General features: G+C 40.7%; 1 protein-coding gene across 1 annotated transcript in view; it reads right to left on the bottom strand.

Moving 5' to 3' along the window:
- Nucleotides 1-15,730, bottom strand: part of GLG1 (golgi glycoprotein 1) — a 146,216-nt gene extending 130,486 nt beyond the window's left edge. Inside the window, exon 1 of the mRNA XM_041772553.1 lies at nucleotides 15,249-15,730. Coding sequence (XP_041628487.1) covers nucleotides 15,249-15,713 — 465 coding nt within the window. The 5' untranslated portion in view covers nucleotides 15,714-15,730. The remainder of the gene's footprint in view (nucleotides 1-15,248) is intronic.
- Between the last annotated feature and the right edge of the window lie 11,110 nt (nucleotides 15,731-26,840).

The raw sequence follows: 26,840 nt of genomic DNA, 5'->3' as shown, positions 1-26,840 counted from the left end.
TTTGTCAACGTAGGGGAAAAAAAGGTCTCTTTATCTTAATTTTTTTTAAGTGTCAAATAGGTAACATCTAATTGGCTCAAAATTTTTAATAGAAAATATAAAGAATATAGTGTTAAGTTTTCTACCCATTTTTATCCTCCATTAGCCTAGTTTCTTCTATATCCTTCCAGAGCATTCTAATGCAAGCAAATAATTTATTTTTTTAAGATTTTATTTATTTATTCATGAGAGACACAGAAAGAGAGGCAGAGACACAGGCAGAGGGAGAAGCAGACTCCATGGAGGGAGCCCCACGTGGGACTCAGATCCCCAGTCTCCAGGATCACACCCCGGGCTGCAGGCGGCGCCAAAATGCTGCACCACCGGGGCTGCCCGCAAGCAAATAATTTAATAATAGATCTTGGAGATCTTTTCATACCTGATGTAAAAACCTTCTTGTCCATAGCAATACAATAGCTCATTGTATAGATGCATATATTTAATCACTCCTTTACTGAAGGATGTTGGGTTATTCCCAATTATTTGCTATTACCGGAAAAAAAAAAAAAAAGCGCCTCAATACTTCCTACACATTGATCATATTGTTACATATAGTTTCAGACGTAGGGCTGTTGGGTCAAAAGATATATACATATATTTACAATATTTATTTATTTATCTATCTATCTATTTATTTATTTATTTATTTATGATAGACATAGAGAGAGAGGCAGAGACACAGGAGGAGGGAGAAGTAGGCTCCATGCCGGGAGCCCGACGTGGGACTCAATCCCGGGACTCCAGGATAACGCCCTGGGCCAAAGGCAGGTGCCAAACCACTGAGCCACCCAGGAATCCCCTATTTACAATTTTAATAAATAATTCAGGATCTCTTTTTCTAACAAATTTTCCCCATTTAATCCCACTTGATAGGTCAGAAATTAAAATTCAAGCGATGGTGAACTCTACTACGATTAATACAGGAATTGCCCCCGTAGTAATTAACTGGACAAAATACATGAAATAATTTTCAGTAACTGGACAACAGGCAGTAGAGGCTTATGATATCTAAGAGAAGGGAAACAAACAAGGTGAACCTATGATTACCCCAACTTATCGCCTAGAGATGGTTTCTAGGCTGCAGCACAGGAGGAGGGAGCCCAAACAATCTAGTGTTCTCACTGAGTTCAATGGACTCAAGATGGCTAAAACTTGCAAGATAGAGTACTAGAAAAAAGAGCGACACAAAGAGCCTGAGATATCTGCAGAGGGATCCCCTTGAAATAAAACACAAAAGCAAATAGACCAAATAATTTCTGATGCTTACACAAGGAAGGGAGTAGTCATTCCCACCAGCCTGAAAGGAGAGACCTCATATAACTCAGGACATTGCATAGAATCCCAGAAGAGTCACATTTTAGTAGCAGAATTAAATCAGGCACAGGGGATCCCTGGGTGGCTCAGCAGTTTAGTGCCTGCCCTTGGCCCAGGGTGTGATCCTGGAGTCCTGGGATCGAGTCCCACATCGGGCTCCCTGTGTGGAGCCTGCTTCTCCCTCTGCCTGTGTCTCTGCTTCTCTCTCTCTCTCTCTCATGAATAAATAAATAAAATCTTAAAAAAAAAATTAGGCACATACCACAGGCTGCTCTGGACTTACCCTAATAAAACTTAACAGCAAGCCTCAAAAGGCTCAAAATGATCTGCATATAACCTCTATGCTGGACAAAATCCAACGTTATTTAAAGGAATCCAACAAAATTAAGCACTCAAAGATGTAAAATGCATAGTAGCAAATATCCAATAAAAAATTGCTATACATGTAGGGGTGCTTAGGTGGCTCAGTTGAGCCTGGGCTCTTGGTTTTTGGCTGGGGTTATGATCTCGGGTTGTGAGCTCAAGGCTCATTGGTGGCTCTGCACTCAGCAAGGAGTCTGTTTCTCTCCCTGTCCCTGGTCCTGCAAGTAGGCACTTTATCTCTAAGATAAATAAATCTTTAAAAAATATATTACCACATACGCAAAGAAATAGTAATATGACCACAAAAAGAAAAATTAATCAGAAGAAAAAGACCAAGAAATGACAACTAATGGATTGAGCAGATGAGGACCTTAAAACAGCCACTATAAATACACGCAAGACTATAAAGGAAGAAGGGGGGGGGGAGTATAAAGGAAGCAGCACCTAGCTAGCTCAGTTGGTACAGTGTATAACTCCTGATCTCAGGGTTTTGAGTTCAAGACCCATGTTAGGTGGAGAAATTACTTAAAACTAACTCTCTAAAATATCAAAAATAAAAAATATACTAGATGCCTTTAAGAGCAAACTGAAAACCACTGAAGTCAATGAACCTAAAGACACAGCAATAATAATTATCCAAAATGAAACAGAGTGGGGAAAGAAAACAATGGTTGGTAGGGAAGAGAGGGTAAAGAACGTCTCAATTCTACCTCTCCCTCTGCCCTTCCCCACTGCTTGTGCCTTCTCACTCGCTCTCTCTCAAATTAAAAAAAAAAAAAAAAATCTAAAAAAAATAAATAAATAAAAAAAATAAAATAAATAAAAAAAAATCTAAAAAAACTTTAACAAAAACCAAAATGAAAGTATATATGTAAATGTAAAAGTTATCGGAAAAGCAAAAAAAAAAAGTTATCAGAAAAGCAATGTGATAACACACAAAGACACAAGCTTTACATTTAAAAAGATTTGGGTTGGAGTCTAAGCTTTTCTTCTCAATACTTATGAGACTTGGGCAAATCACAATCTATCTGATTCATTTTTTTTTTATCTGTAAAATAAGGCTGATATCTATTCTATCTACCATGTACTTTATCAAGAGTGAAATGACATTTAAAAAGGATTCTATAAATCACATATGGATAGCAACTTATTTGATTCAGATTAATTAAATATTTAGGGAGAAGACTGTTAGGCCAATACTTAGTTTTTAAAAAGCAAGTATATTTGGGTAAGGTCCTTTCTGATATTTGTGGTTCTGATAAATGTGGTTCCACATTTCCTCTACTGCAAGAGTTAAGAAAAGTTTCTGGGGACACGTTATTTTATATGAAACAAATCTCTCAGGTCACCTTTTTATGCCAAATAACCTTGCTTATTAATTAACCCATACAGTAAGTGTTCAGTAAATATTTTACAAATGATAAGTAAAAGTGTAAGAAAACTAGACTAGTTCTCTCTTTTTTTTTTTTTTTTTTTTGGTCCTGGGGGCAGATAAACCAAGTAAAAAGCTCAGGGAAAAAAAATTTCAGGAAGACTCCCAAGGTGAAGCTCTCCACTAAAATGACTAACTCATCCTATCTCCCCACTCTTAGCTATAGATTTCAAGATGATACAAAAAAGTAAACAATGGAATGGCTGCAAACACATATATTATTTACTTAAATTTGAATCATTGGGGTGACCCAGTGGCTCAGTTGGTTAAGTGTCTGCCTTCGGCTCAAGTCACTATCTGGGGGTCCTAGGATCAAGTCCTGTGTCTGGCTCCCTACTCAGCGGAGAGTCAGCTTCTCCCTCTCTCTCTGCCTCCTCCCCTTGTGCATGCTCTGTCTCAAAGTCTCTTTCTCTCAAATAAACAAATAAAACCTTAAAAAAAAATCTGAACTATTAGGTTAAACCACATGCAACTGCTGCTTTTAAAAGTCAAAGATGATCAAATATTGGTAATTCTTATGTTTCAATCTAATAAAAACAACGTAGCCAGTAAACAATGCTGAAAGAAGAACTGGAAGGAGAGAAGGGCACTGGGCTATGCAAAGGGAAAGATACTGAACAATATGCTGGTGCAGAAAATTCACAAATCACTGAATATAAAATCTTTACCAACAAATATTATTTACATAAAAACTCTCAACTCACAAGCTGTAAGGAGGTGTTCTCTGGAAGCCTACACCATGCCAGGGAAGGCAGGGGCCACAGGACAGCAGGATGCTGTATGAGTTAGCAGGAGGTAGAGGTGGAGGAAGCAGAGATCATCCCACTAAAGAATGTAAATTTGTCTATAAGTGGAAGGGAACCACATCAATGTCGTCTGATTGTTTGCACTGCTCTCATTTCTCCTATTTTAGATATACTTTCAAGTTGGAAATCAATATACAATAGTATAAATTCTTGAAACTTCTTATAATGATAAAACAACCAGACACACCAAAAACCTCTATCTATGCACATGGCAAACAGTGAGGTCCTAATAAATCAAATCAGTTTTAATAATGAGACCGTGGAATTTTAACTATTCCACAACTAACTCTGCTACCTATTTACCTCAGAAAGAAGGCTTGCATACTGAAAATATTTTATACTATCCTTAATGTATGACTAATTTATGTATTTATACTTTAATATAGATTGTTTACAGGACAGAATGTTTCAACCTTAGCAATATCAAAGTCCTAACATTACTTTTCCTCTGAAAAGTTACCAATCTTCAGGAAAATTTCAGTGATTTTTTTAATATTTATCTGGTTTTATAAAGGGCAAATAGAATCAATGCCTTCTTTTTCTCAGCTAATAAAAAACTATGTTCTTAGTCATTCCGCTCTACAGAGGGAGGGTCTGCATTAAGCAATGCTGTCTTCAGAATACAAGAACTAATTCTTTTCCTCTTCTATTTAAGAACGGGACTTTCCTTTGTCTGACAGGCAGTATATTCCAAATTTAGGCATCATTTAGGCCAAGAGAACTAAGGAACATTTGGCAGAACTGAATTCCTGTGCCCAGAGAACTCACTCCTCTGCACTCCATAATCTCAAAGTACACACTTTTTAAATAGTCAGTAAAGACTATAAATGTTCTTGGGGCACACACTGGCTGGCTCAGTCAGAAAAGTGTTCGACTATTGATCTCAGGGTCGTGAGTTCAAGCCCCACACTGGTAAAGATTACTTAAAAAAATAATAAAATCCCGAAAGAAAACTTAAAAAAAAAAAAAAGACTGTAAATGTTCTTGATCTTACTCTTCAAGTAAATTCAACTAAAGTTTTCATTAAGGAGTCTAAGAAGTACTATATTACATAAAAGGTATGTGGCACATTACATTCACTTCACATTTCTCTTAACACAGTGAACACAAAACCTTATCTTGAATGATTTAATCTGCAACAACAAAGAGAGAGGGGAAAGACCATTTATGGGCAAATGAAATGTGATGCATGGTCTACATATTTAAACAATTTTTATCCTCATCATAACCTTGTGAGAGGTTTCATATCTCAGTTTTACAGATAAGAAAAGTTGAAGAAATAAATTTGTCCAAGGTCATAGTAAGTGACAGTAAGTGAGCTGGTATTTGAATCCAGGACTGTAATTCTGATTTTTATTTCTTAATAAGTGTGCTCAGTAGATGGTACTAATTAACAGAAGGCAGATTTGTTCATGATTAAAACCTTCCATTACATCCTCTTCTCCCTCCTTGAAGTTTCTGTTCAATTGTTTATCACATTACATAGCTGATTTGGACAGTGCAGGATGACTTTTGGGAAATCTGTTAAGTGACTTACAGGCTCCTTCTAGTTTCAACTTAAGTTACAAATGAAATCATTCCTAAATATCTTCTGTATCTTTCTTTAAACGTTATTTTTTTCTTTCCTTCTTTGTTGTTATTACTTTGCATGTGAATTGACTTATATATGCACATTCTCCTGGTTAATTTTTCTTCCAAATCATTTCAATTCACTGTATCTCACGATTCTAAAAATATATCACATTTGTTATTTTTAAGGAACACAAAAACAATTTAAGAGTCTGTTCTATTTCACAAGTGTACAGATCTAAGAATTTAAGTTTGCACCCATTTTCACTATGATTCCTCCCCCTACAAAGAGTTATACATGTTATTTAACTCTTCATTAGAAGAAGCTACTATAAATACTATGCATTCAATCTAACATAATTTTCTAATTTCAGTAAGATTATTAAAACTGAATGAAAACAGATGTCTGGTTCTCTTAATTCATTGTTTTTAGATTCCAGTCCACACTTCTTGTTCCTCCACACTCTATTTTAATGCAGATACAAGAGTTAGCACTGGCACAGTTCTGAGGGCCACCACTTGAGAGATTCCTTCGTAAGTTTCAAATTTATATAACTCAACCAAATAAAGATGAACCACTTACTGACTTCCATTTTTATGAGTATTGCTCTTCTCAAGTTGAAGGAGAACCCCTTACAACTCATAAATTAAGCATGAGGAAGATGCCAGATTAGGAGGCATTTTAAGGCAGCTAAATTAAGAATTTCATGATATGGGGGGGTGCCTGGCTGACTCAGTCAGTAGAGCATGCAATCTTGACCTCAGAGGGTAGGTTTGAGACCCACATTGGGTGCAGAGATTACTTAAAAATAAAATCTTTAAAAAAAAAAAAAAAAAAAGAATTTCATGACATGAACAAGGATGAATAGTTCTGAAGAGGTTTTTTTCTGATCCTAACCATTTCCTCTAGCATATGCCCACAGCATTTAATTTATCCTTTTATGGTACTTACTATTTTATAACTTATATTAATAATTTTAATTTATTTCTTCCAGATCAGTGCTGTCCACTAGAAAACAAATGGAAACCACATCCATTATTTATATTTTCTAGTAGTCATATAAAAAAATAAAAAGGGCAGCCCGGGTGGTTCAGTGGTTTAGCGCCTGCCTTCAGCCCAGGGTGTGATCCTGGAGACCTGGGATCAAGTCCCACTTTGGGCTCCCTGCATGGAGCCTGCTTCTCCCTCTGCCTGTGTCTCTGCCTCTCTCTGTGTGTTTCTCATGAATGAATGAATACATGAATGAATGAATGAATGAATGAATAAATAAATAAATAAATAAATAAATAGTAAAATTGACTTTAATAATGTATTTAAGGGGTGCCTGGGTGGTTCAGTTGGTTAAGCATGTCTTCAGCTCGGGTCATGATCCCAGGGTCCTGGGATCAAGCCCTGCATCATGCATCAGATTCCTTGCTCAGCAGGGAATCTGTTTCTCCCTCTCCCTCTGCCTGCCACTCTGTCAAATAAATAAATAAATAAAGCTTGTGCTCTCTGTCAAATAAATAAATAAAATATTTTTAATTAATAATGTATTTAACCCAATATATCCAAAATGCTGCCATTTAAACATTTAATCAATATAAAAAAATAGTAAGATTTCTTACATTTGTTTTTTTGTACTAAGCCTTTATTTTATTTTTTTTTAAGATTTTATTTACTTATTCATGAAAGACACAGAGAGAGAGGCAGAGACAGAGGCAGAGGGAGAAGCAGGTTCCCTGCAAGGAGCCCGATATGGAACTCCATCACGGATTCCAGATCCCGGGATCACACCCTGATCTGAAAGCAGACGCTCAACTGCTGAGCCACCTAGGCATCCCTGTACAGAGTCTTGAAAATCAAGTGAGCCTTTTATACTTTCAGCACATCCCAATTCAGACTACTCATGCTTCAAATGCTCAACAGCTACGACACTGGACTAAAACAGAAATAGAAGGAAAAGGAATGAGCTATTTTGTAGTTGGACAGACTTGCTTTCAAATCTTAATTCTACCACTTACTGGCTCGGAAGCAGTCTCCTCATTAAATAATAATAATTATCATTATACATCTCTTATAGGATTAAATGAGATAGAATGCCTAGATAGCATCTGGTTCCTTAGCACAGGGCACAGAGAAAGTCTTCAATAAATGCTAACTATTATTATGTATTTATATCCTCTAACACTAAGCACAGTCTTGCACAGAGTAGGTATTCAATAAATGCTAGCTGAAGGAAGAAAAATTAATTTGCATAATATCCTATAAGCCATTTTAATTGCTTATTTTTCAAATATATAACTATCTCATATAAATGCATAAAGATTTTTTCTTTTGGATTGTTGCTGACTAAATTGGTTTTGAACACATTAGGAGAAATGTACAGAAGAGGAATGTACCATTTCATCTTTTGGACTGTTCAAGTATTTTATTTTCTTCCAAAGAACAATGAATAATTAAGCAACTATACACTACTAAGCACTCTATTAAGAGACTTCTCAGAAAAGTATTTCTCATCAATGACAGAGGTACTTTATAGGTAACTCTCAATTATCTACAGGAATATTTTTATCTCAGGTTGGGATAAAAACACATCCCGCTTCTGGGCTTTACTTGGAGAATGAGCTTGTGGTACTTGTAAGACCCTTTACAATCTGGACTCTGAAAAACTTCTCAAACTTTATTTTAGTCAGTACAACCCCCTACATCTCCTAAAGTATCTCCCCTTTTCACCTGTGCTTTTAATTTGTAATTCTCTTGCACATAATTGTATTCTTAAAGATCAAAGAATCACAAAGTATCAGAGCTAGAAGGATCTTAAGAGATAATCCATACCTGGGTGGCTCAATGGCTGAGCATCTGCTTTTGGCTCAGGTCACGATCCCAGAGTCCTGGAATTGATTCCCACATCAGGCTTCCCCTCAGGGAGGCCTGCTTCTCCCTCAGCCTGGGTCTATGCCTCTCTCTGTGTGTCTCTCATGAATACATAAATAAAATCTTTTAAAAAGGGATCCCTGAGTGGCGCAGCAGTTTGGCGCCTACCTTTGGCCCAGGGCGCGATCCTGGAGACCCGGGATTGAATCCCATGTCGGGTTCCCGGTGCATGGAGCCTGCTTCTCCCTCTATGCCTATGTCTCTGCCTCCCTCTCTCTCTGTGTGTGTGACTATCATAAATAAATAAATAATTTTTTAAAAATCTTTTAAAAAGAGAGAGAAAGAGCGATAATCCAGCTTTGGTATTTTCTAAAGCATGTACCATAGAAGGTAAGAAAGATAATTTCAGATAGTGTTAGTATTGTATACCTTAATGACCATATTATTTTAATGGATATTAGAAAAATATAACTAGCATATCAAACTCAAGAATTCATGTATATCTTCACTTATGACATGGTTAAAGTAAACAGTCACAACTCAAGGGAGAAAAATTTTTAAGCTAAGAGTAGCAGAGCTGGATTCCCCTCAAGTCTAAATCCTCATTTTGCGCTCTTTTCATTGCCCTTAACAATCTACTGTCTGTATGACATCAAGGGATTAACAATCTTATATAATTGTTTCTTGATCACAATCTCATTTATCAAACCAACTGTAAACAGTGCTGGTCTTTTAAAGCACTAGTGTTCTTTCATAATAAGAGATCAATAATGCCTTGATTTTTGTGGTTAGATTGCTTCCAACCACTGAAGGAAATTCCACATCGGCTCAAACAAAACAATCATAACATATCCTAAAGCCAAACAATGTTTGGATTAATTGCCATTTGCATTATTCATATCACTATTTCTTCCCACAAATAAGGTATCAGGAGATGGTACTCCTGTAAATCCTAAAAACTATGTACAGAGAATATAGGAAACTTGTACAGGTTAAACAACAAGGACCTTACTGGGCGCATGGGTGGTACAGTCAGTTAAGCGTCCAACTCTTGGTTTCAGCTCAGGTTGTGATCTCAGGGTTGTAAGATCGAGCCCCATGTTCAGCTCTGTGCTCCGCACAAAGTCGGTTTAAGACTCTCTCTTCCTTTGCTCCTCCTTCCCGCTCATTCTCACTCATTCTGATAAATCTTTAAAAAAAGAAATAACAGGGATCTTCGAAATTATACTATTACACAAACCTCTCATTTATTACAGAGGAAACCACAACTCAGAGTGGTAAAAAGACTTGCCCAGAGTCATATGGTTAGCTAATGGCAGTACCAACTCTAGTCCTAGTTCACTCTGTGTTATTGCATGGACTCAATACAAACAGTAGGGAAATGTATTTGAATTCTTCCATTATACTAGTACAAATCTTGCTTCAGGTAAGATGGGATTTGAAAAATATTTTCATTAAACAGAAATTTTGCTCATGATGGGTTCAAACTAGAAGTTCAATTAGCTTTGTCTAATAATGCTGGTCTATCTTCCTGAGAAATCTACAGTATTCCAGTGTATAGGAGCTGCTGCTGCCCAATTGTTCTGGGTAGTGAACAAAAGAGGATTCTAATTCCAGGTAACTCTTCTCATTTTGTGTCCATTTCTGAACCCCTAGCTAGAAGGGCTAGCCAGGGGTTCTCAACAGTCTCATTCCAGTTTCCCTAGCTGCAACCATTCATGGTGGGCTGCAAAGTGTATGGTCTTTGAAGTCAAAGAACTTGCTGAATACCAGGTCTACCACTTAGGACATAAAATCAGACAAATTACTTCATCTCTCTGAGTCTGTTTCTCAACAAAGATAAGATATTCACCTCATAGGACTATCAAGAATATTAAATGAGATAATATAGATAGTGCAGGCAGAACATCATCTTAGGATACAGTCAAATGAAAGGTTAAGAATAGAGTAGAAGCACATGTCCGGCTCAGTTGCATTAAGACTCATGATCTTGGGGTTGTAAGTTCAAGCCCCATGTTGGGTGTAGAGATTACTTAAAAATAAAAATCTTGGGGATCCCTGGGTGGCTCAGTGGTTTAGCACCTGCCTTTGGCCCGGGGCGCGATCCTGGAGTCCGGGGATCGAGTCCCGCTTCAGGCTCCTGGTATGGAACCTGCTTCTCCCTCCTCCTGTGTCTCTGCCTCTCTCTCTCTCTATGTCTATCATAAATAAATAAATCTTTTTTAAAAAATTAAAAAATAAAAATAAAAATCTTGGGGCAGCCCAGGTGGCTCAGTGGTTTAGCGCCACCTTCAGCCCAGGGCCTGATCCTGGAGACCCAGGATCAAGTCCCATGTCGGGCTCCCTGCATGGAGCCTGCTTCTCCCTCTGCCTGTGTCTCTGCCTCTCTCTCTCTCTCTCTCTGTGACTATCATAAATAAATTTAAAACAATTTTTAATAAATAAATAAAATCTTTTTTTTTTAATTTTTATTTATTTATGATAGTCACAGAGAGAGAGAGAGAGAGAGGCAGAGACACAGGCAGAGGGAGAAGCAGGCTCCATGCACCGGGAGCCCGACGTGGGATTCGATCCCGGGTCTCCAGGATCGCGCCCTGGGCCAAAGGCAGGCGCCAAACCGCTGCGCCACCCAGGGATCCCCTAAATAAAATCTTTTAAAAAATAAATAAAAATCTTAAAAAATAAAAAAAAAACTTTAAAGAATAGAATAATAAAAATGTTTATAAAAAATGTTCATGTATGAGTTTGAAAGTTGGTTTACAGTTTGTAAGGTTTAAATGTTAATTCCTGTTCAGTACATAAAATAGTACAGCTTAAACATCTACATTCAGTTTTATTTTTTTAAGTCCTTATCAAAGATACACATTGAAGTAGACAGTGAAATAGGGAAAAAAAAAAGGGGGGGGGGGCAGCCCGGGTGGCTTAGTGGTTTAGCGCCACCTTCAGCCCAGGGCCTGATCCTGGAGATCCAGGATCGAGTCCCATGTCGGGCTCCCTGCATGAAGCCTGCTTCTCCCTCTGCCTGTGTCTCTGCCTCTCTCTCTCTCTCTCTCTCTCTCTCACGAATAAATGAATAAAATCGTTAAGAATAAATAAATAAAAATATGCCAGTCTCCCAACTCTTGTGCCAAATGAACAAAAAATGCAGAGAAAGCTGAAGCTGGCTGATGTATATATGGAGAATCACCACAGTTTCTACTTCTATGCAGCTTGAAATTTTCAATTTTAGAAAGTTTTTTTGTTATAAAACCTAACAAAAACAGACCAAAACAAAAAAACTAAGAAAAACTATGTGTATCATGAATAAACTTCTCCCAAGAAACCAGTGTCTCCATCTGAAACTTCTAAACACAAGATAATACCAGTCATTTCAGCCAAAAATACATAAAGTATTTTAAAATTACTTTCAACACAAAGCGTGTCTTATCTCTTTATTAAATAGTAACTACACAGTAGTATCTTATCTTTCTTTGGTGTTATTATTCCTCCACCTAGTAAAAGAGCCCAGGGTATTTTTTCCTTTTTCACCTTTATACATTCTTGTCATATTTTTTATGACTGGCACTACAACTAGTTCTATATGTATATACATGTATGTATACCTAACACACATAACATATAAATGCACGTATAATCAGGACTATTCCCATGATTACTGCTATTTCATCTACTATTTAACAGTGGACCCACTGGGTATACTTGACCTTTTAAAAAGCATGACAATAAATAAATAAATACATACGTACATACATACATACATAGCATGACTCATCTGAAAAGGTTTAAAAAAAAAAATCTCTCAATAACACATAACCTTCAAAATAGCAGCCAAAGTGAGGAGAAAAGCTGTGAACTATAGTCCATATATACTGTAGTTTACACATAGATTTTTAATTTGTTAGCATATGATGCATTAGAGAACGTGAAAATATCAGCTGAAATTATTCAAGAGAACCATAAACATCTTCAAATAAAGTTTGTAAGTAAATTACTACATAACTTTGGAAACTACAGTAGAGAGAACCTTAAAACATTTGAGCTTAAGACTTAACCTAACATAATATATCCTCATGTTGTTTCAAAATAAAAAATGTTTACTACCATTTAAATACTCACATACTTTGCCTTTTCATTATTTTTTTTTGCCTTTTCATTACTTTAATAGCAAGTATACAGAGAACAGTCTTCTCCAAATGTGTATCCAAAAGGATGAAAAAGGGAACAAACAAAAAAAGAAAACTCAAAAGGGTAAAGAACCACGTTATATCAACTTCCCTATCAAATAGTACTACTAACCAAAAAGCAAATACAAAATATGTTCCATAACTTCACTTCAAATGGCACATTTGAAGGCAGTTTCTTTAATTAAGGTATGTTCTTTCAAACACACAGATCAGATTTAACTAATTCTCAAACTAAGTGGATTAAAATGTCCTTTTGCCATTTTTTTTTTTTAAGATTTTATTAATCTAACAGATAAAGCACAAGAAGCAGCACAGGGAGAGGGAGAAGCCGGTTCCCAGCTCAGCAATGAGCAGGGAGCCTGACATGGGGTTCTATCCCAGCACCCTGGGATCATGACCTGAGCAGAAGGCAGATGCTTAACCAACTGAGCCACCCAGGCACCCCTTGCCTTCTTTAAAGAAAAAAAAAAAAAGTAGTTTAAAAATAGCTCCACCTTCAGAAGCCTGGCAGGCTCAATCCCTAAAGGATGCAACTCTTGATCTCAGAGCTGTGAGCTAGAGCCCCACGTTGGGTATGGAGCCTACTTAAAAAAAAATTTTTTTAAATAAAAAAATAGTTCCACCTGCTGAAGGATATACACAGTTGTTTGTGGTACTTTTTCAATTTTCATGTATATAGAATTAGAGGAAAATTAATTAAATTGTAAATTTGGAAACCCTGCTCCCCAAAATACCCCCACTTCCAATTTACTTGACACTTTTTCTTCCTCTGGAGCATAAAACTGACTTCATTAGTTTATTCATCTTCAATCTGTTGTCAATATTTACTGAGTCTCAGCAATTAATTAGGTACTCTGGGAAGTTACAAAGGAAATATAGGGCCTAGTAACTATCCAGAAAGAGTTTATCCGTCATCTCCATAAAGGAGGAAAAATGTAGTTACTGAAACAATATCCTTGCTAAGAATGTTACAGTCCATTGTGGAGCAGGGACTCCATTTTCAAGCCAGGTTCTTTGCACTAAGTAATGCAAGATAGTACCCACAAAATTAAACAGACTCCAAAAGTGGTCAAATCTGTTATTTATGGATTACATACGCTGCTACACATTTCTACTGCATGACAAAGGAAGCCTGCTCCTGTAAGTGGAGGTTTCCAAATGTCCCAAATGCATACAAAGAAAGAGTCATGTACTCTATGAACTGGCCACTTTTGCCACTTTCCCTAATAATAACATCCTATTTCTGCCACTAACAAAGTTTTTGGTCACCAATATTAGGGTCTTACTTTGAGGGAACAACATCTATAACATATCCTAAAAAGACCAAACAGTGAATTTCAAAAAGCCCAACAGTTAAGAATCTTAGCTGCATCTACTAGAGAAATAGCTAAATAAAGACTAATAATGGATTATCTTTCTACTCTTCAAGTTGTAGATGAGAAGTCATCTGTGGCCTCACATTTCTGTTGGCTCAGGAAATTTCCTTTCTCTTTGTATTTTGATTATGTTTTATTTTTCCTCTTGTGAATTGCTCCGTATGGAATACTAGAGCAGGTATCACAGTGGTGGGGGGGAGGGGGGAGTACTGCCAAGACTAGCAATTTTCTACGAATCAGTGGCCTTCCCATGATCATGAACACCTTAGACAACTGATGATACAATTTCCCAAACAAAACTGTATCAAGCAGCAGTTTCATTCTACTTGTCAACCTTTAGGTCTAATTCTATACACCTAAAATCCTAAAAAGAAAGAAAAGAAAGAAAGAAAGAAAACAAAACCCCTACAACCCTACCAGATTTGCTCCCAAACTTTCAGAATTGTCAAATATATCTGCAACATTAAACCTAAAGAAGACACGTCACTTAGCTGAATCACACAAAGAACATCAAATCTAGATTTCAGTAAAAGGTATACTAAAATCATATTCAGACATCAGAAAGGCAAGATCCCACAATCCAATCACAAATACTGCATAGGTATTACCGCTTCGACTAGTGTCCCAACTTTTCAAGCTGTGGGACTCTAAATTATGCGGAGTAATAGCTTAAACTTGAGATTCGTTACAAACTGACCAAACGAAATTAAGGGGAAGAAAAAAAAAAAAAGACACACCTTAGTTTCAACACCCTATGGATAATAAGAATTTGCGAATTACAAAGAAATGGGGTAAAGACAGTAAATTCGGTATTGACTACAATACACGTCAGAACAGAACCCGAGTTACCTAAACAAACGTTACCTACTGCCAACAAACAGATCATTTCTTAACAGCTTAAGTACGCCAACCATTTTTTTTTCATATTTAAAAGCGCTGCTGCCAACTGTCCAAGTCGAACAAATAGCCAAATTCTAAGCAGGTCTTCGGCGAGGAGCCACTGTGCTTAGAGCATCACACAAAAGACCGGAGCAAACATAAACACGCTCTGGGCCTTCGCAGGCGGCGGCCAGGAGCCAGGGTCTAAGTCTCAGACCCCGCACCAGCGAGCGAACGAGGGGTGGCAGTGGCGGTGGGGTCCTCGTCTCGGAAGGCGCGGGGGAGCTGGTTAGGGACGGCAGGGCAGGGGCGGGCGCCGCACAGAGGGAGACGGAGAAGCAGCGGGCCCGCGTCAGCGGCTCCCGAGGCCGGCAACACCCTCGGGCCCGCACCAGGCCTGGCCCTCCCGGCCCCGGCCCGTCTCCTCACCTCCCTCACGTCCTGCAGGCACTCGAGCACCGCCAGGTTGTTGCTCCAGGTGTGCTTGGGACACACACGGGTCACGTCCTCCCTGCAGGACTCTTCCTCCGCCAGCTTCCAGCCCCCGCCGGCCCCGCCGGGCCCCGCTCCGCCCCGCCGGGCCGGAGGCCCACCCGCCGGGAAAGGCGGCTGCGGCGGCTGAGGCGGTTGCTGCTGCTGCTGCTGCTGCTGTTGCTGCTGCTGCTGCTGCTGGTGCTGGAGCTGAGATGACTGAGGAAGCTGGAGCAGGGGCTGACCGGCCGGCCCGCCGCCTCCAGGCTGCCCTACAAAGGACGGAAAGTTGGCCCCGGGGCCCTGGCCCTGGCCGTGGCCGCCCTGGCCCGTGAGTTTCTGGGCCCCGGCCGCCGCGAGCAGCAGCAGCTGCAGCGCCGCCGACAAGCGGAACATCCTCCGTACACGTCCACACGCCGCCATCTTGGGTCCGCGGCGAGCTCGACGCACCCGCCGGCGCCGCGTATTTAAATGAGGGGGCGGGGCCGCGGGCGGGGCCCGGCGGGGCCAGCTTGAGCCCCTCCCCGACCCGCGCCGACCCGGGAGCCGGGAGCAAAGCCTACGAGCAGGCTGTGCTGGGAAACGGCCCACGCCCTGGGCCGCGGAGGCTCTTTGCCCGGGGGGGATTGCTGGAGCTCCTTAGAAAGCCTGGGCTGGGCTGCTTTGCCTCATCCCTCGGTTGTCGTCACAGAAAAAAAAAGAGGAATTGGGATTGCCACAACCAAGATGGCTGGTAGAAGATGTCGTCTGTTCAGTGATGGGGTGGGGAGGGGAGAAGGGGGAGGGCAAAACCAAAAAACTTTGTGTGTAGAGATGAACTCTACACGATCAGGTGTATTCCGAAATCTAAGATCCTCTTCTTGCATCTCTCCCTGCTGCTTTGCACCTGCCTCAGAATCTTTCTTACCCAGGGAGGAAGGCAGCACTGCATGATGGTTAGGAGCACAGGTTCCGGAATAAGAAAAGACCCAGTTATAATTCTTGCTTCCCCGCAGACTAGGCAAGTCCTTTAACTTTCTGGGCCTCTCCCTTCTCGTCCCGTGAAAAAGTGGAGGAACTCTAAAGTATAATTGTGAAGATTAGAAAAAATAATGAGCAAAGTGCCTAGCCCACAATAGAGAACTCCAAAACTTATAGCCTATATTATTTATAAACTGGGAAGCCTTTTGTGCGGGAGTCCTGATTGTAGACCAGAACTTAACCTCGTGTTTAAAAGAGGAGAAGAAAATAAGAGAACTGGTCTATGCGGTCTCAGGTTAAGTCTGTGCCTTGGGGAGCTGCATGCAGCGTCTTCAGCATGTTAGGCAGGGATTGGTTGTTTCACTTCACATCTGTGTCCCCTCCCTCTCCCTAGGAGAAGTGATACCTTCTCAAAGGTCTTCATATCCATTGCGTCATTTGAACCTTGTATCAGGCCTCGGTTGGATTCTAATTCCACTGAGGAATGGCACAGTGATGGTAACAAATTCTGCACAGCAGGGTTAAATGACCTACCCAGAATGAACTCTGCCAGCCTGGGACTAGGATCTGTGTGGCTTCCCACTGCCCTTGTGCACTTTTATCCCATTCTCCCAATACCGCATGTTGAAGAATAAGGACAGCGAGGAGTATATAATCTCCAACTGGTGATCTGTATTCAGAAATGCAACTTCTTCTGTCCTGGCCTGCAAATGGGTAGTAAAGATAAGATCAGACATAACTAGAGTCTAAGAAGTCAGATCAAGGGGGTGGGGCACCTGGGTGGCTCAGTCAGTTAAGCATGGGACTTTTGATTTCATCTCAGGTCATGATCTTGTGGGTTATGAGATCAAGCCCCAAGTTGCACTCAAGCTCAGTCAGGAGTCTGCTTGAAGATTCTCTCCCTCTGCCCCTCCCACCACTTGCATACTGTCTCATGCTCACTCTCTAAAATAAAGAAATCAGGGATGCCTGGGTGGCTCAGCGGTTAAGCGTCTGCCTTCAGCCCAGGGCATGATCCTGGAGACCTGGGATCAAGTACCGCGTCAGGCTCCCTGCAAGGAGCCTGCTTCTCCTCTGCCTGTGTCCCTGCCTCTCTGTGTCTCTCATGAATAAATAAACAAAATCTTTAAATAAAATAAAGAAATCTAAAAAAAAAAAGTCAGGTGGGGACTCGGACACCCCATAAAGGATGACTGAGAATATTCTGGGGGTACAAACTGCCCACTATAAGTGACAGCAGGCCTCTATCTCTGGGAATGAGGGTACATTGGCATCTCTGCCAACACTCCTTCCTGCTACTGCCATAAAATGGTCCTGAGGCTGCTGCCAAACTTTACCATTGACTAAGGCAGCACAGAGTATACCAGATAAACATACATGTTCGTTAACAGATAAATGGGTTAGGTAAACTGTCAGTCAGCAGGCTAGAGACATTACCAGAAGTTGTTGAAAAGTCACTAGGGGCCATTAATTTTCAATAGTGGGTCTGCATGTGATTAGACAACAAATGGGAGATTATTTTAAACTAGTTTAAGGGAGCTCCTGGGTGGCTCAGTCAGTTGAGCCACCGACTTGGTTTCGGCTCAGGTCATGATCTCAGGGTCCTGGGATCAGGCTCTGCACTCAGTGCAAGCCTGCTGGAGATTATCTCCCTCCCTCTCTGCTCCTCTTCTGCTCTCTTGCACTCTAAGATAAATAAATAAAATCTTTACAAAAAACAAAGTAGTTTAAGGCTAGAAGAGCCTGGCAGTTTCTGTTGAAAGAGGTTGCAACTCTTGATCTCAGGGTCATGAGTTCAAGGCCCACATTGCATGTAGAGATTAAATAAATAAAATGTTTTTAAAAAAATTTAAATAAACTAGTTTAAGGCTAGAATTTGGCAATCTGTTAAGAGAAGCCAGCAGTTGCCTATCTCTCAGCCTGCTCTGAGGAAACCCTAAACCCAGCCACAGATTGCCTCTGGAGATAAGGAGGAGTATATGTGGCTATCTTAAAATCACAATGACCAAGAAGCAAGAAAACCCAGAGAAATCTGGGAACCTTGCCAGTTCAGTCTGTGTCAGGCAAGTCTAGACTTTATTTAAGATACAAACCCCTAAGCCAGTGGGAAGAGGGCTGACCTAACTTGGTCTCCCAGCCACAATGACTTTTCAATATAAGATAGACTATCTCTAGGCTGCCTGAATGGCCCAGTTGATTAAGTGACCAACTCTTGGTTTCAGCTCAGGTCATGATCTCTGGGTCCTAGGATTAAGTCCCAGGTCAGGGTTTGCTTGTCCTTCTCCCTCACCCTCTGCTTCTCCCCCTGCTCACACTCTCAAATAAAATCTTAAAAAAAAAAAAAGACTATCCCAAACTATGAACTCATTTCACCCTTTATTGTACCTATTTTTTTTTTTAAGATTTTATTTATTCATGAGAGACACAGAGAGAGAGAGAGAGAGAGGCAGAGACAGGCAGAGGGAGAAGCAGGCTCCCTGCAGGGAGCCTGATGTGGGACTGGATCCTGGGAATGCAGGATCGTGACCTAATCAAAAGGCAGACACTTAACCCGCTGAACCACCCAGGCATCCCTGTACCTTTTGTTTCTTGATCCTGACTTCCTTGATTCACTCAATAGATGTCTATTTATCTTTCTTTTTTTATGATAGGCTATGATAACCTATGATAGGTTGCTCAAAAATCAACTTATATGAGGGACACCTGGGTCACTCTGTGGTTGAGCATCTGCCTTTGGCCCAGGGCAAGATCCCAGGGTCCTGGGATCAAGTCCCACATAGGGCTCCCAGTAGGGAGCCTGCTTCTCTCTCTGCCTCTCTGTGTCTCTCATAAATAAATAAATAAGATATTTTTAAAAAATTAACTTATATGAGAGATAAACAATAAGGCAGTAAACAAAGAGCAAGATCATTTCAGACCGTTTAAGTGCTATGAAGAAAACATAAGATATATGGGGTGATGGAGGTAGGGAGAGGCTTTTATATAAAGGCAGCTGGGGAAAAAAATAAATAAATAAATAAATAAAGGCAGCTGGGGAAAAACTTTCTGAATGATAATTGAACTAAGAGCTAATCACCATAAAGATGCCAGCCATGTAAAAAATCTGGATCTGAAGTTGTCTTAGCCTGTTCAGGTTGCTATAACAAAATACCACAGTCTGTGTGGCTTATAAACAACAGACATTTGTTTCTCACAGTTCTGGTGGTTGGAAATCTAAGATCAGAGTGCTAGCATGGCCAGGTTCTGGTGAAGCCTCTTCTTGATTGTAGATTGCTGACTTCTCGCTGTGTTCTCACATAGTGGAAGGGGCTAGGGAGCTCTGGGATAAAAACCCTAATCCCATTTATGAGGGCTCTCCTCTCATGATCTAAGCACCTCCAAAATGTTCTGTCTCCCAATACAGTCATATTGGCTCTTAGGATTTCAACATGTACATTTAGGGGCAGACACAAACATTTAGACCAGAGCCAAAAGGTTGCAAAAGCAGAGATTAACAAATTCAAGACCCTAATGTGGGAATAAGCGTTCAAAATAAAGGTCTAGGGACACCTGGGTGGCTCAGTGGTTGAGCACCTGCCTTCAGCCCAGGGCATGATCCGGGAGTTCCGGGATTGAGTCCCACATTGGGCTCCCTGCATGGAGCCTGCTTCTGTCACTGCCTCTCTGTGTCTCTTGTGAATAAAATAAAATCTCAAAATAAAGGTCTATAAGGCCCCTGAGTGGCTCAGTGGGTTAAGCCTGAGCCTTCAACTCAGGTCAAGATCCCTGGACCCTGAGATTGATTGAGTCTGCATCAGGCTCCCTGCTCAGCAGGAGTCTGCTTCTCCCTCTTCCTCCACCCCTCTTATCTGCGCTCTCTCTCAATAAATGAATGCAATTTTATTTTTTAAAGGTTTTATTTATTTATTCGTGAGAGACACGGAGAGAGAGGCAGAGATATAGGCAGAGGGAGAAGCAGGCGCCACGCAAGGAGCCCGATGTGGGACTGGATCCCAGGATCCCGGGATCACACCCTGAGCCAAAGGCAGATGCTCAACCGCTGAGCCACTCAGGCATACCAATAAATGCAATTTTAAACAACAACAACAACAAAATAAAGCCCCAAATGATTGAATTAAAATGAAAAAAGGGAAGGAGAAAGAATCAGTAACTGGCCAGGGGGCAGATCATAGAGAGAGGGCCCTTTAGGCCATATATATCCATGTAACTGAAGGAGAATTCTGACACTAAACAGAGAGTTTGTATTTCCATTGAAAGAAAAACATAAAAGCTATACAAAATATATAAAATATCTTTGAAAGGAGTTAGAAAGTAACCAATGCAATCAGGAAATGAAGGGTTGCACTCTTTGAGAAAAGGGAATTACATAGCCCAGATGTTTTCTGAGTTGTACTATCTAAATTGTAGAGCAAAAGAATTAAGCCCGTGCAGAAAGTACCAATCTCATCGGGCAGAAAACACACAGGTAGGAGTGGAGAGCCCCCCCAAATGGCTGGGACTGGAGAGAAGAAAACCACAGAGAAAGAGCCAAAAATCTGTGAATACATTTCTCTCAAGTCTCTGGCTGACTCTTAAGCTGTGCAAGCATAGGGATAGACTCTGCAAACCCAGAAGAAAATAATAGCTGAGAGAGCAATAAATCGAGAGTTTTCCGCAGCCTCTTGTGTGCTCCGGGAAATAGAAGTTAGAATTTAAACCCTGCTGAGGCATATAGGCCTTGGTAAACACCCCAGGCTCTAAGCTGAGGCCTCAGAAGGGCTACTGCCTGGGAACAAAAGTCACACCCCAAGAGAAAGGACAACACCTGAGGAGATACTACCCTAGAATGAAAGGCAAAACTACAATAGTCTAACCCTAATAAAGCCTAAAACTTTAGGCTTTTCAATGGGTCAGTGACCCACCAGGACTTTGTCTACAAGAAGAAAACATTATCTTTCTGGAAACAGATAATGTCATCGAGAGTCTCCATAATTTTTAATCTGCATGATCCAGCATTTAATCAAAAATTATGAGGCATGCTAAAAACAAACAAAACTGAGCTGAATAATTAAAGCCAAAAAGAACAAAAACGTCAGTGGGCACCTGGCTGGCTCAGTTGGTAGAGCATGTGACTCTTGATCTCAGGGTCATGAGATCCTGAAAACTACTTAAAAAAAAAAAAAAAAAAAAAAAGCTTACAAAAAAAAGTCAACAATGGGACGGCTGGGTGGCTCCAAGGTTGAGTGTCTGCCTTCAGCCCAGGGCTTGATCCTGGGGTCCCTGGATCAAGTCCTGTATCGGGCTCCCTGCATGGAGCCTGCTTCTCTTCCCTCTGCCTGTGTCTCTGCCTCTCTTTCTGTGTCTCTGCCTCTCTTTCTGTGTCTCTCATGAATAAATTAAAAGAAAATAAATAAATTTTTTAAAAAGTCCACAAAAACAAACTCCCTGTGATTCAAAGATATTGAACTCAATCAGATAAGGACCTTAAAATAGCTACGACTAGTATATATAGAAGATAAAATATCAAATAAAGGCACCTGGTGGGCTCACTCGGTGGAGTATGTGACTCTTGATCTCAGGGTTGTAAATTTGAGCCCCATGCTGAATGTAGAGATTACTTTTAAAAAAAGAGAAGAGGGCAGCCCAGGTGGCCCAGCGGTTTAGCGCCACCTTCGGCCTAGCATGTGATCCTGGAGACCTGGGATTGAGTCCCACGTTGGCCTCCCTGCATGGAGCCGGCTTCTCCCTCTGCCTCTTCCTGTATCTCTCATGAATAGATAAAATCTTTAAGAATTTTTTTTAAAAAAAGAGAAGAAAAGAAAAAATAAATGAAAAACTGTATTTCAACAGAAAAATTGGATTCTATACAAATAATCAAATGGACATTTTAGGACAGAATTAAAATTCATTAGATGATTTTAACAGGATGTCTTAGTCTGTTTGGTTGCTATTACAGAATACCATAGATTGGTGCCTTAAAACAATAGAAATTTATTGTTCACAGTCCTGGAGGCTGGGAAATTCATGATCCAGATGTTGGCAGATTCTGGGTCTGGTGAGGGCCAACTTCTTGGCTCATAGGCAGCCCTGTCTTTTTGCTATAACCTCACATGGCATAAAGTCACTAGGGAGCTCTCTGGGGTCTCTACTAGAAGGACGCTATTCCCAATCATGAGAGATCCACCTCATTAAAAGAGAAAGAAAAAATTCTTAAAAGCTGACAGACATATTAGAGTTAGGACTTCAACATGAATTTGGGGGGACACAAATATTTAGTCTATGGTACTGAATATAGCAGAAAACAGAATTATCACCAGGAAACAGGTCAATAGAAAACCAAAAGGGGGACACCTGGGTGCCTCAGTCAGTTGGGTGTCTTGGATTTTATTTTATTTTAAGAAAAAAAGATTTTTAAAAAGAACAGAGTGGAAGAGATATGTGGGGCATAGTCAAAAGTTCTAATGTACATATATAACTAGAATCCCAAAAGGAGAGGAGAAAGACAATGGTATAGCTCAATATTTGAAGAGACATGCTTCGAATTTCCTCAAACTAGATTCAAGAAGTTCCAGGAACCCTAAGAGATAAATACAAAGAATACATCTTGGTGCATCATCATGAAACTGCTGAAAATCAAAAAGATAAAAAATCTGAAAGGCAGACAAAGACATATTATCTCCAAAGGAACAATAACACTAATATTTGACTTTTCTGTAGAAACTATGGAAGCCAGGGGTGTCTGGGTGGCTCAGTTGGTTAAGCATCTGCCTTCAGCTCTGCCATGATCTCAGGGTCCTGGGATGTGGCACCATGTTAGGCCCCTGTTCAGTGGGGAGTTTGCTTTTCCCTCTCCCTCTGCTCCTCCTCCTGCTTGTGCTTGCTCTTTCTCTCTCTCAAATAAATAAATAAATTCTTTGGGAAAAAGAGAGAGAGAGAGAGAGAGAGAGAGAGAGAAAACTATGAATGAAAAAAAAACTATGAATGTCAGAAAGCAGTAGGATGACATAATTTAAATACTGAAAGAAACAATCCCCAAAATTATACATGTTCATACAGAAGCATAAATGTTCATAGAAGCATTATGTATAATAGCCAAAAGGTGGAAACAACCCAAATGTCTGTGAATTGATGGATGGATAAATAAAAGTGGTATATCCATACAATGAAATATTACTCTGCCATGAAAATGAATTCGGTCCTGATACGTGCTACAATGTGAATGAACCAAGGTGAAAGAGGCCAGACACAAAAGATCACCTCTTGTATAATTGCATTTATTTTTTTAGTTTTCTTTTTAAAGATTTTATTTATTTGAGAGAGAGTGTGAATGGAGCAGCAGGAGAGGGAGAAGCAGACTCCTCATTGAGCAGGGAGCCCAAAGCAGGGCTCCCCTCCCAGAACCCTGAGATCATTACCTGAGCCGAAGGCAGACACTTAAGGGACTGAGCCACCTAGGTGCCCCTATATGATTGCATGTATATGAAATATCCAGAACAGGCAAATCCATAGAGACAAAATGTAGATTAATGGTTTCCAAGAGATGGGGGAAGGGGATACTTGAAAAGTACAGAGTTTCTTTTGGGGGTGATGGAAATATTCTGGAATCAGATAGTGGTGATGGTTACAGGAGACTGTGGATACAGTAAAAAAAAAAACTCAATCGTACCCTTAAAAATGGTTAAAGTAGTGAATTTTAAGTTATGTGAATTTCACCTGAATAAAAAAATTGTTTATAGTTAATATAGTAATATAGTTTAAATTTTTATTTTAAAGATTTTATTTATTTGATAGAGAGTACAAGCATGGGGAGGGGCGGAGGGAGAGGGAGGAGCAGACTCCCGACTGAGCAGGGAGCCCAGCGTGGGACTTGATTCCAAGGCCCCGGGATCAAGACCTGAGTTGGAGGCAGACACTTACTGACTGAGCCACTTGGGTGCCCCCAATCGCACCCATTTTAAAAAAGGTTAAAGACATTTTCAGACAAGCTGAAGCTGATGGATAACTCATTGCTAGCAGACCTACCCTACTCTAGGCTGAGGGAAAACAATTTGTCAGAAGCATAGGACTGCAGGAAGGAATAAAGAGCAGTGATGGAATAAATATGTGGACAATTAATTTTGCTTTAAACAATGAGGGATTTATAACAGATGTAACAGTGAACTATATGACTCACATAGTATATAATCTAGGACGTGGATTGTGCTCTCTAGGCCTTAGAGTCCAGGGTAAACACTAAAAGAACACAACAAGAGGGGATCCCTGGGTGGCGCAGCGGTTTGGCGCCTGCCTTTGGCCCAGGGCGCGATCCTGGAGACCGGGGATCGAGTCCCACATCGGGCTCCCGGTGCATGGAGCCTGCTTCTCCCTCTGCCTGTGTCTCTGCCTCTCTCTCTCTCTCTGTATGACTATCATAAATAAATAAAATTTAAAAAAAAAAAAAAGAACACAACAAGAATGTGTATGTCTAAAGCTAATAGAAGAAAAAAGCAAACCCACTGGAATAAAAAGCACATGATTAATCCAAAAGAAGACAAAAAGTGGGGGCACCTGGGTGGCTCAGTGGTTGAATGTCTGCCTTTGGGTCAGGTCGTGATCCCTGGGTCGTGGGATTGAGTACCATATTAGGCTCCCTGGAGGAAGCCTGCTTCGCCCTCTGCTTATGTCTCTGCCTCTCTCTGTGTGTCTCTCATGAATAAATAAATAAAATCCCTAAGGAAAAAAAAAAGAAGACAAAAGGGGTAGGAATAAAATAACACGTGGGATAAATAGAAAAACAATTGCGTGAAGTTTAAGTCCACTTTAAGTGCAGTGGGAAGCTCTTGGAGAGTTTTCAGCAGGGGTATGATTTAATTGCCAATTAAGAGTTAGTAAAGGTGGAGTCTTAACCCCCTCACAACCACCTGCACAGTGCTCAGCATGGTGCTGTGTATGCGGAGGGCAATCAGTGAGGATTTACTGAAATGGCCGAGCTGTTTCTCCTACTGCTGAACATCTGAAAAGTTCCTACTTCCAGGAAGCCCTCCAGTTGCTCTCGCACCTGCTGTTTGGGCCAGCAAGGTGAAAGGAGGTGATTGGTCAGAGCACTCCCCCGCCCCTTCTTACTCTGATTTAAGGACTTTGGCAGCTTCCAGAGTTCAGCAATTCTTTTCCAAACTTGACTGTGCAGCTGAATCACCTGGAGCAATTTTCAAACATTTCTAATTACAGTAGCCAGGAGTATGCTTTTCCCAACAACCAAACCAACACTGATCCCTGCGGGTCTCTGGAAACCGTTGCTCTTGTGTAGGACTGCATGGGTAGGACTTTTCCCCGGGCAGCCTTCTGACCTTTGGTGTACCCAAGATTTCAAAATCAAATAGAAGGAACATTGACCCATGAAGTTCTAACACTTTCATCCTAAAACTTCTTTTCTTATCCCTCAATGCTCATCTCAAAAGTCTCAATGTATTAACAACCTCCCTGGGAAAATTAACCGCTTATCACCATGTCATTTTTGTATTCGTTTGTTTAGACAGCAATTATTTCTGAGCACTTCCTATTTCGTATGATCTTCTAAAGGCACAGCTGAAGCACTAGCTGAGAAGCAACAAAGAATGGGGTACCATTCTTCAGGATACAGTATTAAATAAAAGACCTTTATTTTTTTATTATTTATTATTTATTTATTTAGTTTTATAAAAGACCTTTATATGATGCTGTTACCCCAGAACAGGGAATCCATGGGTCCAGGAACCAATATGGGGAAACAAAAGTGACCCCACTTACCATCACTCTCGATGATCTGGGTAATTTTGTGCTTCCCACCCAGCAACTCCTGTCTCCACATGGTTGAAGTTCCTGTGTCCCTATTATAGGGAGTACATCTTGCCAGGGGACACACCAAGGGTCCTACTGAACTACAAGTTATGACTGCAACTTTAGGACCTTGTGCCCAAGGATCAGTAGGTGAGAAGAGGAAGATCATTACCAGGGGTGCCTGGGTGGGTGGCTCAGTTGGTTAAGCGTCTGCCTTCAGCTCAGGTCGTGATCCCAGAGTCCTGGTATAGAACCCTGCATCGGGCTCCCTGCTCAGTGGGAGCCAGCTTCTCCCTCTCCCTCTGCCACTCCCCCTGCTGGTGTGCTTTCTCTCTCTCTCCCAAATACATAAAATCTTAAAAAAAAAAAAAAAAAAAAAAAAAAAAAAAAAAAAAGGTCATTACCAGTATTCCATTAGCTGGCTGCTTCTGGATGGTGTGGTAAATGATATGACCAGCAGATCCCATGGTCAAGGGTTTACTTCTGCAATCCCTTCACCGTAAAGTGGGTCCCCTGGGTGAGATGTTATACTGTGTGACAATATGTGCCTCAGTCAGGCATTCTGCTCGCTGAAGTTCTGAGAGCAAGAAAGGCAAATCCATACCCAGAATAGGGATCTGGCCTTTTTTTTAAAAATTTTATTTATTTATGATAGTCACACACAGAGAGAGAGAGAGAGGCAGAGACACAGGCAGAGGAAGAAGCAGGCTCCATGCAGGGAGCCTGATGTGGGATTCGATCCCGGGTCTCCAGGATCGCGCCCTGGGCCAAAGGCAGGCGCCAAACCGCTGCGCCACCCAGGGATCCCGGGATCTG

Source organism: Vulpes lagopus, chromosome 10, assembly GCF_018345385.1.
Source record: "Vulpes lagopus strain Blue_001 chromosome 10, ASM1834538v1, whole genome shotgun sequence".
Lineage (NCBI taxonomy): Eukaryota > Metazoa > Chordata > Mammalia > Carnivora > Canidae > Vulpes > Vulpes lagopus.
Note: the sequence above shows the minus strand (reverse complement) of the source record. Positions and strands in the feature narration are given on the sequence as shown.